Below are 12,566 nucleotides of genomic sequence, written 5' to 3' on the forward strand. Positions count from 1 at the left end.
TTATTCCACCGTTGCATGTAAATATGCTCAACGGTGGAATAAAATATTTATATTTGGATATTTTACTGTAGAAGGATGAGGACTTGAATATGTTTCGTTTTAACAGAAAAGAACTTCTATTTCAGTGTTTAGGTTCAGAAGTCTTTATCAGTGACGGCATGAAGAAGACGCAAAACTGTATTTTTATATTTTTAATGACTAGGAGATTAAGACTATGGGTGCCCAGCATCACAAATAACAATCGTGTTTTGTCGAGTAGTACATTCTTTTAGATGGAAATGTATTGCATGGGAAAGTGCGGGAATTCGTGCAGCAGATCAAGATTGTAAAGTGAGAACATCGAAAATTTGGTTAGGTTCCAAATATGTCAAAAAATTAAGCGTAAGAAGACGCTGTGGAATACTGGGAGAACAATAGTTCGCTACGGCTGATATGTCTGTGGATTATTTTCAATTGGGGTCTTTTGCAATTTAATTCCCTCAGAAATCTACTAGCCACTAAGCGGTAATGTCGGTTTGAAACAAGTTAACAAACTAAACCTGATAGCAGTGTTCTGTAATAATAACATTAATATTGATATACTTCAACAGTCTCCGGTTTTGCATGGATGGTCAAACGTTTCAAAGTCTGTTGTACAATTCATATGTTGGCTATTCTGATATGACATTTCGCAAAGACTAGAATCTTTTGCGTGGTCGATTTGAAAAGTGTAACGGAAAGATGTGTCAGTAAGGCCAAAGATAGAAAAACTGAAGTTTTTGTTAGTTGCAATAGTCCGCGGCTGTGATGTGTGTTTTAGTTTACTAATGGTCTTAGTGTAGATTGTGTTACAGTGTTTGTTAGCACGGTGTTACAGCCGCCAATGTTTCAAAAATAATACAGCCATGCTCCTTACTGGGTAGTATTAGTTTTCACCTACCCTCGTTTATGGTATGGAATTTGACTGCTTTCAACATGCATATTTCTGCACTGGAATGCACGGAGGAGCTGCAGCATACAATTTTGCGAACACTGAAGGACATGGGCGTGAAGCACAGACTTAAGAAACTCAATGTCAACAAATACTCTCAGGTTGGTAGTAATTTTTGAACTTAATTAGACCTATACCTGTCTGTGTTCATTTCCAGTGAGCGATGGCAACGTCCAGCCTCCTTTTCGTTGCTGTAAAATCGCTGTTCTACGATTTGATTAGACTTTTTACTTGGTTCTGTTTACATATTGTACAAAGAGTATGCTAGTAATATAGGACAAGTCAAGTGAAATATTAAAAAAAAATCTGAGTATTTTATATATCATACAAATATCTATTTTCTGTGAACTATTAATTGAGGACAATATTACAACCTGCACTTTACTGGTATGAGTTAAATTGAATACTTAAAATAACAGAATGAATGGAAGTATACATTTTTATCCCTGTGCCACAATTAATAAAACATACATTTTGTCACTATGATTTAAATTAAAATACAAAATTTTTGTCTTCGTTAAATATATAGGTTCAAGTGAATACTTAATAGTATACAATAACTGGTAGTAATAGTTTCAAACTATGGTATAAATAAATTTACATTTTATCACTATAATTTATGTTAGAAGTACACAATTATGTCTTCATGACATAAAGATCTTATTTATTCTTACTTTACTCAATAGGATGACTTACTAGTGTAGGAGTTCTTTTATTTTATAATAAGTTTGTTCTGTGAGGAATGTTTTTAGTTTCCTTTTGAATAGCCTACATGCATGTTATTAATTTTTTTTATACTCATGGGAAGTTTTAGGCCTATACTCGTATTCCTGACTCAGTTGCTCCCCAATGGACGAATTTTGCAGTCATGTTTTAATCAAAGACCAGTGTTTATATATTTTGTAAGAGTTAACACGTGTTTTGTCATTAGAGTGCTGCATTACTAAGCCATGTGAGTCAAATTAAATTATTCGGATAATAGAAGAGAAGTTCCAGTAGTATGCTCAGTTCTAAACCTAGGTCCACACCCATACTCTGCAAATCGTTAAGAACATGTTGGAGAGTCTGTCACATTGTACCAGTTATCTTGGCTTTCTCCCATTCTGTTCATTTATGGAGTGTGCGAAGAATTTTTTTTAGATGCCTCTCTTTGTGCTGAAATTAATCTAAACTTGTCTTCACATTCCCTGTGAGAGTGTACGTAGGGGGCTGTAGTATATTCCTGATGGGCATTAAAAGCCAGTTCCTGAAATTTTGTGAGCTCTCTTTTTCTGTGTAGCTTCTCTCTGCCTACAAGTGTGCAAATTTAATTCTTTCAGCATCTGAGACACTCTGCCACAGCTCAAACAAACTTGTGAGTATTTTCCTTCTCTGTATGTGTTAAATATCCCACTCCAGCCTTATGTGGTGCAGGTCCCACAAACTTCAGCAGTATTCTAGGATAGGTTGCATGAGTGATTTGTAAGTGTTCTACTTCGTAGAATGATTGCATTTCCCTAGTATGCTACTAGTAGGCCTAAACAGAAGATTATCTGCTTTGCCCCCAACTGATCGTATATGATTGTTTCATTTCATTGCTCTACAACATGTTTGACTCAGTTGTTTGTAAGAGTTTATTGATTCCAACAGCTTTTTTTTAGGCTCATGTAAATGTGTGTGTGTGGGGGGGGGGGGGGCGGCGGTTGGTGGTTGCGCATTTGCTGTTAACAGATGTGCTTATCTTCAGTGACTGCAGTTAAACAGTGCAAAATATTTTGGATTGAAACAGTAGAAGCAAGAGCATGAAGTATGATAGGGGTTATTTTACTGTCAGTTTACAAAGCTGCATTATTCACTATTTCAAACAAAAGTAGTCTATTGTCATTTCCAAGATAGAACATAATTTTTCCTAGAGCTTGATACTCTACATGAACCATACATGACTCCAGTGCTGTGGTGTAGTATAAGAATTTACATCTATAAGAAAGGTAGGTTTCGGTGCAGTGCAACTATAGTGGTAGGTAAATGAGACAGCAAAAATGAATCAAGAAAACACAATAAATTTTACTGAAGATGGGTAATGATCTGATGAAAGATAGCACACAAATTGCAGAAATTTGTAATAACTTTTTCTGTCAGTAGCAGATATTTCTGGTTTGAACACTTCCATACCTGATAGCCTACAGTTCATAAGAAAATCTGCCAAAAACAAGTTTGATTATATTTAACTTCATACAACATCTCCAAAAGAAGTTATCATTGTTATTAACTCTCTCAAAAATAAATGTTATGCATTTATTTATCTGTCATTATACTATTCAGGGCAGTGCTATTCAATATTTCAGACATCTTGCAGAAATAATATGCGCATGTAAAAAGTAGGGTAGGATTAGGTCAGGATAGGGAAGGAAGTGTGTATTAATGACGTTGCAGACCATATTAATAGTAAATCAGGCTTTTCACAGATGGTGCAGTTATATAGTGAAGTACTACCTGAGAGGAGCTCTGCCATCTGGGGTATCAGCCGTTTTAAAAAACGGCATGTGGGCTGTTGGCTGCGTTTTACTTTCTATCTGTCGTAGCAATATGGTGACGACCATTTGAATTTTAGTTCAGGACCTCTATTTCTCTGTGGTGCATTTTATACATCTTTCTCCACATCCCCGTTTTTTGCTGTCTTATTTTCTGTTGATTAGTGTTGATGTATAGTTGTTTTTAACTCCTCTGTTTGTTTTTGTGTTTAGCAGTTTTGACATGGGCGCATATGATCCTAGTTTTTGCACCCTAAAACAAAACAAAGTGAAATCCAACAGAGAACTAGCCCATCTTTTGTGGATATGTGCATAGTGAGCACAGGACCCTGAGCTGGTGCAGCTCTCTTTCCTTTCTGGCATGCATACTACCCCTTTCCACATCCCTCCCTGTCCCCGAGCCTCCCCCCCCCCCCCTTCCACGTCCAAATGTTGCTGCATTTATCATACCGTAGTCTGCATTACCTCCTTCACCTTTATAATCGAATTTGAATAGACAGTACCTTTCCCAGAAAATTTCAGGAAGCTATTTTCATTTCTGTTCCAAAACCTGGAAAGGACAAACATCTCCCCTCTAGCTATTTCTCCATCTCCCTCACGAGTAGTATATGTAAGGTTTTGGAGTGTATGGTAAACTGACGTTTAGGCTGGTGGCTGAGTCCCGAAACCTTTTAACACCTGCCCAATATGGTTTCCGAAAGTATCGTTCTGCAGTTGACCTTGTTTCTCTCTCCACTTATACCTTGCACATTTTTCTCAGGAAACGCCAAAGGGTAGATATATTTTTTTATCTGGAGAAGGCATATGATACCTGTTGGAGATCAGGCATCCTCTGCACACTGTTCTCTTGGGCTTTCATTGTCAGATACCTCTTTTCATTCATGAATTTATGACAAAGCACACATTTAAGGTGCAGGTGAACATTACTATCTCCCCCTACTTTCTTCCAAGAGAACGGGGTGCCCCAGGTCTCTGTGCTAAGTGTTGTACTGTTTGCCATCACTTTAAATGCAATTACGGATTGTTTCCTTCCCCATGTCTCGGCTCCCTCTTTGTCGAAGATTTTAAAATCTACTGCAGCACTCAACGGACCAGCCTTCTTGAATGATGTCTTCAAGGATGTTGCGATTGCATCCACTCATAGAGCATCGAAACTGGCTTCCAATTTTCTCCCATTAAAACCACATGCGTTGTATGGAGTTTTATCCACCTTCCCTACATCTAGGCCCTGTCGACCTTTCATTCACAGATGTCACCAAATTCTTGGGACTTATGTTCGACAGAAAATTATGCTAGTCTTCCCACTTTTCATATCCTTCGGCTCGCTGTCTGCTATTCCTCAACACCCTTCGTGTTATGAGTGGTATCTCCTGGGGAGTGGACAGAGTGGTCCTCCTCCATGTATATCGCACCTTAGTGCGCTCAAAATTGGGCTATGGAAGCATAGTTTACTTCTCTACACAGTCGTCTATTCTTCGGCGTCTAGACTCTGTCCACCACCATGTCTTGTGTTTAGCATCGGGAGCTTTTTACACCAGCTCCATGGAGAGCCTTTACACTGAGGCAGCTGAACTTCCGCTGTCCAATTGGTGAGCTGTCCTTCTGATTCGTTACGCTAGTCATGTCTTCCATTCATGCTCATCTGACCCTTGTCCATTTTTTCGATGCCTCCTTGGATTTATGGTATGCAGGCCACCCTTCCTCTCTTCTACCACCAGGAGTTTGCTTCAATCAACTGCTACATTCCCTTTCCTTCCAATTTCCTAAAACTTTCTTGACAAATGGGGGTGCGGTGCCATGTTGGCTTCGCCCCCAGACCCGCCTTCTCTGTGACCTTTGCCAGCTGCATTACAATCACCAAAACATGGGCATACACAAGGTCATACGGTGGGTAGTTTGCACTATCAACATACTTTTTAACAAGTCCTCTACCATCTCTCATGATCGGGTGAAGCCTGCATATGTTTTTGAGGAAGAACTACCTACTGATGTACTACAATGCTGACCTACTGCAGCACTGGCACCTTCGCCACCTAGCACAGACAGGCCTCCAGGATGTACAGAAAGATCAGACTGACATCTCCACTTTCCGGCGCACTTCTTGAACAATGGTCCTCTTGCCCTGCGACAAAGGTCACTGCTCTTTGATGCATTGCAGAGTTGTATGAGGCTACGAGTGCTTATTTACATTGTGCTGTCAAAACATTTTTGCGCCAGCTGCTGGAGGCATTGCATTCTGTGACAACATCATGCCTTACCTTTTTCTTACATACTAATTGTCCTTAGTTACAGGATAATTGTGTCAGTTCTTTGTCGGGATAATTGTACAGTAAAGTGAAACTTCTCAAAGTTGTAGTCTGTGTTGACAAGATTTTCTTTGCTGTGCATGTGTGAATGAAGTATTAAGAATTAGAATTGTTCTTGTATGAAAGTGCCACATTTCATATGCCAGCCAGCTAGATGTGCGTGGTAATTTGATTGGATGGTCCGTCAATCACAGCCACCCCAAAAAATTATATATAATATATATTTATTATATCAATTCATTTATTTCACCACAATTTTCTGGTGTTGTGACTTTCACATGTACAACAGCATCATCCACAAACAGCCTCTTGTCATTCAAGTTTTCAGTTCTTGCCACAGATGCCAAGATATTTGCATAGAAAGTCTGAAAACAAAATTGATTCGTGTATTGCCCTTTGCTGAATTCAGAAGCGTTTATTCACTGATAGTGTAAATTTTCCATTGATTGCATACCAGTCTTGGCTGTAAGGAAGGAAATAGTCATAATCTAAATTTCTGAAAGCCTCCTTGATAAGTATTTTTCTTTTTAGCTTTGTATCTGTTCTTACTCTACATTATATGAATAAGATTTTTTTATTTTTTCTCAATTTGGAAGTGGTTCAGGACTGTAACATTCTATTGTTTCATTATTATTTAATCAAATGCATGCAATTTGATTTTCAGTTATGTTTGGTCTTTATCAAATCCATTTTCTAGTCTTCTTCTGTTAGAATGTGTTAAGGTCAAACACCTTGATCTTATCAAGTTCTGTAGTATCTGTCAATTTTGGTAGGCCTATCACCCAAGTTTCCCTCTGAACAATAACTATTTACAGTAGAACCCCTCTAATCCGTCACCTTCAGGACCGGGACTATGGTCTGAACGAGAAAAAGGTCGGATTATCCGAAAAATCTAATATTCATCGCAAAAAATATAAAAAGACATTTAGTACAAAAAATTAAATGATTTAAGAACTAAAAGATGTCTACAGTAATATAAAAAGATGTTTTTTACAAAGTGTTAAACAGTATATTAACTAAAAAAGTCTACACACACTATAATATGTATTGGTTTTAAAAGGAAAAACGACAAACAAATTACAGTACTGTACTGTACATTATAACGTATAAACAATATATACTGTAAACTAAAAAATGTTTATAGCACTGTGTATAAAAAAGTAATTTTTTTTACAAAGAAATAAACTACTATATGTATAAACTAATAAATGATTATACTGCATGCATTGTTTTTACAGTAAAAACGAAAACAAATTACTTGGAAAAAAGCGGGGATACATTTTTGACGAGTTTTCCAAGGATCAATCCAGTCTTCACTGGCAGCAAATTTACTTTCGGCTTCCAGTTTTTTGTGCAAATCTATCGCTTTTTCTTCGAGAATTGGTCCGGGTATTGGAGTTCCTTTCCTTCCTGCTTGACCAAACCACATCCACAATTCATTATCAAGCAGTTCAAGTTTAGGCTTTTTTAATGTTTTGCGATTCTTCAGAGTATTTTCACCATCAATCGTAACTGTATATGTGTCAATGTCTTTCCGATTCTTCCTCCAATCCTTAATTGTCGTAACACCTACATTCACTTTCTTTGCAATTTTTTTGGAGCGAATCTCCTTCGTCTAGATTTTGTAGCACTGCTAATTTTTCATTTAGTGAAAGAGGTATGTGTTTACGTTCGAATCCAGGCATGTTCGAAAACAGACAACTGTACACACAGTGAATCTACAGTAATAAGTATGGTAGAGAACACAGAATAAAGCAAACAATGAAGTTTTTAATCCCAACAAAGGATAAAACTGCTCAATAACGTACAGTATAACAATATGCCCAGCGATAACCCCGCAACAATGGTCCTACAGGCGTCCAGTCAGTGACAAGTTGAACAGGCTCGCGAGCCTCAGCATAGTCGGACTAACCGGGGTCGGATTAGAGGGGTCCTACTGTAGTTTTTATCCCACTTGAACATAAAAATTCCCATTATCTTGAATCGGAAGCTGCTGTCAGTTATGAGCTTCTGTAAATCTCTTGTAGAGGTATTTCATCGACTCATAACAATGTTAATGCAGTTGTTAAAAGCCTTGAATTATTTCCATTAAATATCCTGTACTTAAGTTTAAAATATGTTTCTATTCTGTCCGACATTCCTACTGTATACGTAACAAGAATTAGTTTCTTGTTTACACTTAACTTTCCTCCTTGTTGTGTTCTGTGATATGGAATTAGAATTATCTGAGGCATGATACACTGTGCACATGGGTAATATCATCATATTGTAAATTCTTTAAAAAAAATTTTGCACGTTTAATATGACTTGACTGACAGTACACATTCCTGAGTTACAGAAAGAGGCAAATTTAATCCAGATTTTAAAACGAGTACAGAACTGTATGCCCCAATAGCCACACAATTGTTAAATTAACCAGTTGCATAGGAGAACTGCTGCAACTGAAAAATGCAATGAAAGTAATATATTACCCCATGCTCCCTGATGAGTACCTTCACATCATTATTCTGGAGAGTTGTCAGTGTAACTCCATACACAGTTTATCTGAGCCTGAAAGGGAAGGTTATATAACGTGGCATATCTGCCCTGTGCAGGCTCTATTTCTGCCAGAATCAGTAGGATCCTCCGTAAACACAATATCAAGTGTGTTTTCTGTCCATCCAACAAGATCGGGGGACTGCTGGGGAGTGTCAAAGATGACCTGGGATTTACAATATACCTTGTCAATGTGGCATGTCCTACATAGACCAGACGACAAGAACTGTGGAGATCAGGTGCAAAGAACATCAGAGGCACACTAGATTAAGACAGGTGACTAAGTCAGCCATAGCTGAAAACTGTCTAGAACTAGATTATGCCATGAAGTAAGAGGATACCAAGATTCTAGCACAAACACCTAGATTTTGGGACAGTGTTATAAGAGACTCGATAGAATTAAAAATGGCGATCTTATGAACCGTGACACAGGACACCAGCTAAGCAGAGCCTGGGATCTGGCTCTAGAATTGTTAAAGGAACAATGGGGCCAGCTGCAACACTACACAAACAGAAGAACCAGAGACATGGAGACGGAAAACGAGCCCCTATCGGACTGCCAGGCGCACCAGACCGAAGATGGAACACCCAGAAGTGCGACTGATGGGTGCGGACCGCAGAGGAAACATCCAGAGTTGCAGCGGACGAAAAACAGAGCGGCAACGCTCAAACAGGTCATGGTGAGCAGGCGCGGACCGCAGGCTGAACGCTTGGTACCCCAGAACGTAGATGAAACCCCCAGGAGCGGGTTTGGTGGGCGCGGACCGCAGAGGGAACACCTAGAACTGCAGTGGACGGAAAACAGAGCAACACTCCAGCAGGTCGCAGGGAATGGACGCGGACCACAGAGGAAGCACCTGCAGCCGTTGGTGGAGGGGGAAGGCCATAGGCATAAATACTGGACCAGGTCTACTCAAGGAACAGTCTCAGGTCACACCTGATGAAGGTTACGAGCTATGTGACCGAAATATCGTGCAATTACGACGCTGATATCCGGCAGAACACCCGACAACCCAAGATGTCAGGTTATAAAAGGTTCACAGATAGCTTCAGAATTTGGGGAATCACTGTGAAAGACACGAAGATGCTGAATACTTATGTGCAACAGCATTGTCAACACTTGACATAGTTTGAAAGGGGTCTATTAGTGGGTCTCCATATGGCCAACTGGTTGAATTGTGCAATATCCCAACTTGTGGGGCATTCAGATGTGACAGTGGCTGATGTTGAACTGCATAGGAACATGAGGGCAGGCATACTCGTTTTCAAGGTTCCAGTTTACCACATCTGACCACTAAAAGGGAGGAATGCTATATTGTGCACCAAGCATATCGTTACCACCCACCTGCCATCTGAAAATGAGTAAATGATGTCCTGCATCATTCTGTGTCAACCCATAACATTGGCAGAAGACTTGCAGCAGCCAGACTAGGGAATTATTGCCCATGCATTGGCTGCTGCTAACACAACATAAATGGCTGCATTTGGAGTGATGCTGTGACCAGGAAGCATAGACTGCTGATGCATTATGTCGCACAATGCTCAGTGATGAATTGTGGTTATACACTACCCCAGATGGTCGTCATGGATGAACATTATGGCTACCTGAGGAGACGTCAAATTCTTTGAAAGTTTTTGGGAGGCATTGTTGTTACCCTTGGCTCCGTGGTGTGGGGATGTGTCTATCCATGACTTTAGGTCATGGCTGGTAGTGATTGAAGGAACTAGGATGGCACAAGGGTACATCAGACATTCTGTCTACACATATGTTATCTCGTGCAAAAGTATTGTGGTGTCCTTTTTAACAGAGCAGCGCACGTACGCATGCTCGCGTGCGTGCCCCCCCCCCCCCCCTCCCCACACACACACACACACACACACACACACACACACACACACACACACACACACACACACACACGCTCGCGCACGTGGCACATTTCGCACTGTTGGAGTGGAGAGGTACTCCCATGGCCAGCAAGATCTAGAGTTTTCCCCAATAGGACATGGGTGGAACCAGTCACAGTGCCAGTATCAATGATATCAAGGGCCATTTACAACAGTAGTGGGTCAGTTTGCCTCGGAACATAAAACAGCTTTGACACACTTCCCAAATGAATAGCTGCATGCATTAAGGCCAGAGAGGGTGCAACATCATACTGATACCTTGGCTTATACTGCCAAGTTTTTTGCAAATTTGACTAAATTAGGTAATCATTGCAATAACGTCACATATCCTCTCCACCTGTGAATTTAGATTTTATTCCCTCCTCTCTTTTTCAACTGGTCTGGGAGTCAAGTTCTTATTTAAGCACTTTTAACATCCATATATGTAACTTATCTGTTAAATATATAGATGTTCTCACATTAGCTGGCTCTCTCCCTGTTTTTATTGACATTCGGCCAATCGCATCTACCAGAGAATAACTCTTAGCACATTTTTCAGCTAATTTCTGTTTCATAGAATGTTTTATGACATGGCTATATTATAGTTTTATTTAAGCACTTGGAAAGGGGATGAATGTGAATGCATGCATGAATAGTCGCATGGATACACTATGTGATCAAAAGTATCCGAACACCCCCAAATACATAGGCCTTTCGTATTAGGTGCATTGTGCTGCCATCTACTGCCAGGTACTCCATATCAACGACCTCATTAGTCATTAGGCATTGTGAGAGAGCAGAATGGGGCACTCCGCGGAACTTACGGTCTTCGAACGTGGTGAGGTGATTGGGTGTCACTTGTCATATGTCTGTACATTAGATTTCCACACTCCTAAACATCACTAGGTCCACTGTTTCTGATGTGATAGTGAAGTGGAAACATGAAAGGACATGTACTGCACAAAAGCGTACAGGCTGACCTTGTCTGTTGACTGAAAGAGACTGCCGACAGTTGAAGAGGGTCATGACGTGTAATAGGCAGACGTCTATCCAGACCATCACACAGGAATTTCAAACTGCATCAGGCTCCACTGCAAGTATTATGACAGTTCGGCGGGAGCATTTGTAGACTTAGAGAAAGCTTTTGACAATGTTGACTGGAATACTCTCTTTCAAATTCTGGAGGTGGCAGGGGTAAAATACAGGGAGCGAAAGGCTATTTACAATTTGTACAGAAACCAGATGGCAGTTATAAGAGTCGAGGGGTATGAAAGGGAAGCAGTGGTTGGGAAGGGAGTGAGACAGGGTTGTAGCCTATCCCCGATGTTATTCAATCTGTATACTGAGCAAGCAATAAAGGAAACAAAAGAAAAGTTCGGAGCAGGTATTAAAGTCCATGGAGAAGAAATAAAAACTTTGAAGTTCGCTGATGACATTGTAATTCTGTCAGCGGCAGCAAAGGACTTGGAAGAGCAGTTGAACGGAATGGACAGTGTCTTGAAAGGAGGATATAAGATGAACATCAACAAAAGCAAAACGAGGATAATGGAATGTAGTCAAATTAACTCGGGTGATGTTGAGGGAATTAGCTTAGGAAATGACACACTTCAAGTGGTAAAGGAGTTTTGCTATTTGGGAAGCAAAATAACTGATGATGGTCGAAGTAGAGAGGATATAAAATGTAGACTGGCAATGGCAAGGAAAGCATTTCTGAAGAAGAAAAATTTGTTATCATTGAGTATAGATTTAAGTGTCAGGAAGTCATTTCTGAAAGTATTTGAACGGAGTGTAGCGATGTATGGAAGTTAAACGTGGACAATAAATAGTTTATACAAGAAGAGAATAGAAGCTTTTGAAATGTGGTGCTGCAGAAGAATGTTGAAGATTAGATGGGTAGATCACATAACTAATGTGGAGGTATTGAATAGAATTGGGGAGAACAGGAGTTTGTGGCACAGTTTGACTAGAAGAAGGGATCGTTTGGTAGGACATGTTCTGAGACATCAAGGGATCACCAATTTAGTATTGGAGGGGAGCGTGGAGGGTAAAAATTGTAGAGGAAGACCAAGAGATGAATACACTAAGCAGATTCAGAAGGATGTAGGCTGCAGTAGGTACTGGGAGATAAAGAAGCTTGCACAGGATAGAGTAGCATGGAGAGCTGCATCAAACCAGTCTCAGGACTGAAGACCACAACAACAACAGGCGGGAGGTGAGAAAACTTGGATTTCATGGTTGAGCGGCTGCTCATAAGCCACATATCGTGCTGGTAAATGCCAAACGATGTCTCGCTTGGTGTAAGGAGTGTACACATTGGATGATTGAACAGTGGAAAAACGTTATGTGGAGGGACGAATC

The 12,566-nt window shown here is 40.1% G+C and overlaps 1 protein-coding gene across 4 annotated transcripts in view; it reads left to right on the plus strand.

Moving 5' to 3' along the window:
- The first annotated feature begins 251 nt into the window (after positions 1-251).
- The window catches only part of LOC126268092 (uncharacterized), a 92,365-nt gene continuing 80,050 nt past the window's right edge, over positions 252-12,566 (plus strand). For 2 of the 4 annotated variants that reach the window (XM_049973600.1, XM_049973601.1), the window contains exon 1: positions 689-1,071. In XM_049973600.1, coding sequence (XP_049829557.1) covers positions 928-1,071 — 144 coding nt within the window. In that variant the 5' untranslated portion in view covers positions 689-927. Of the gene's footprint in view, positions 1,072-12,566 lie in introns of all 4 variants that reach the window. The other 2 variants (XM_049973599.1, XM_049973598.1) reach the window with 2 other exon arrangements.

This window comes from Schistocerca gregaria, chromosome 4 (assembly GCF_023897955.1).
Source record: "Schistocerca gregaria isolate iqSchGreg1 chromosome 4, iqSchGreg1.2, whole genome shotgun sequence".
Classification (NCBI taxonomy): Eukaryota; Metazoa; Arthropoda; class Insecta; order Orthoptera; family Acrididae; genus Schistocerca; species Schistocerca gregaria.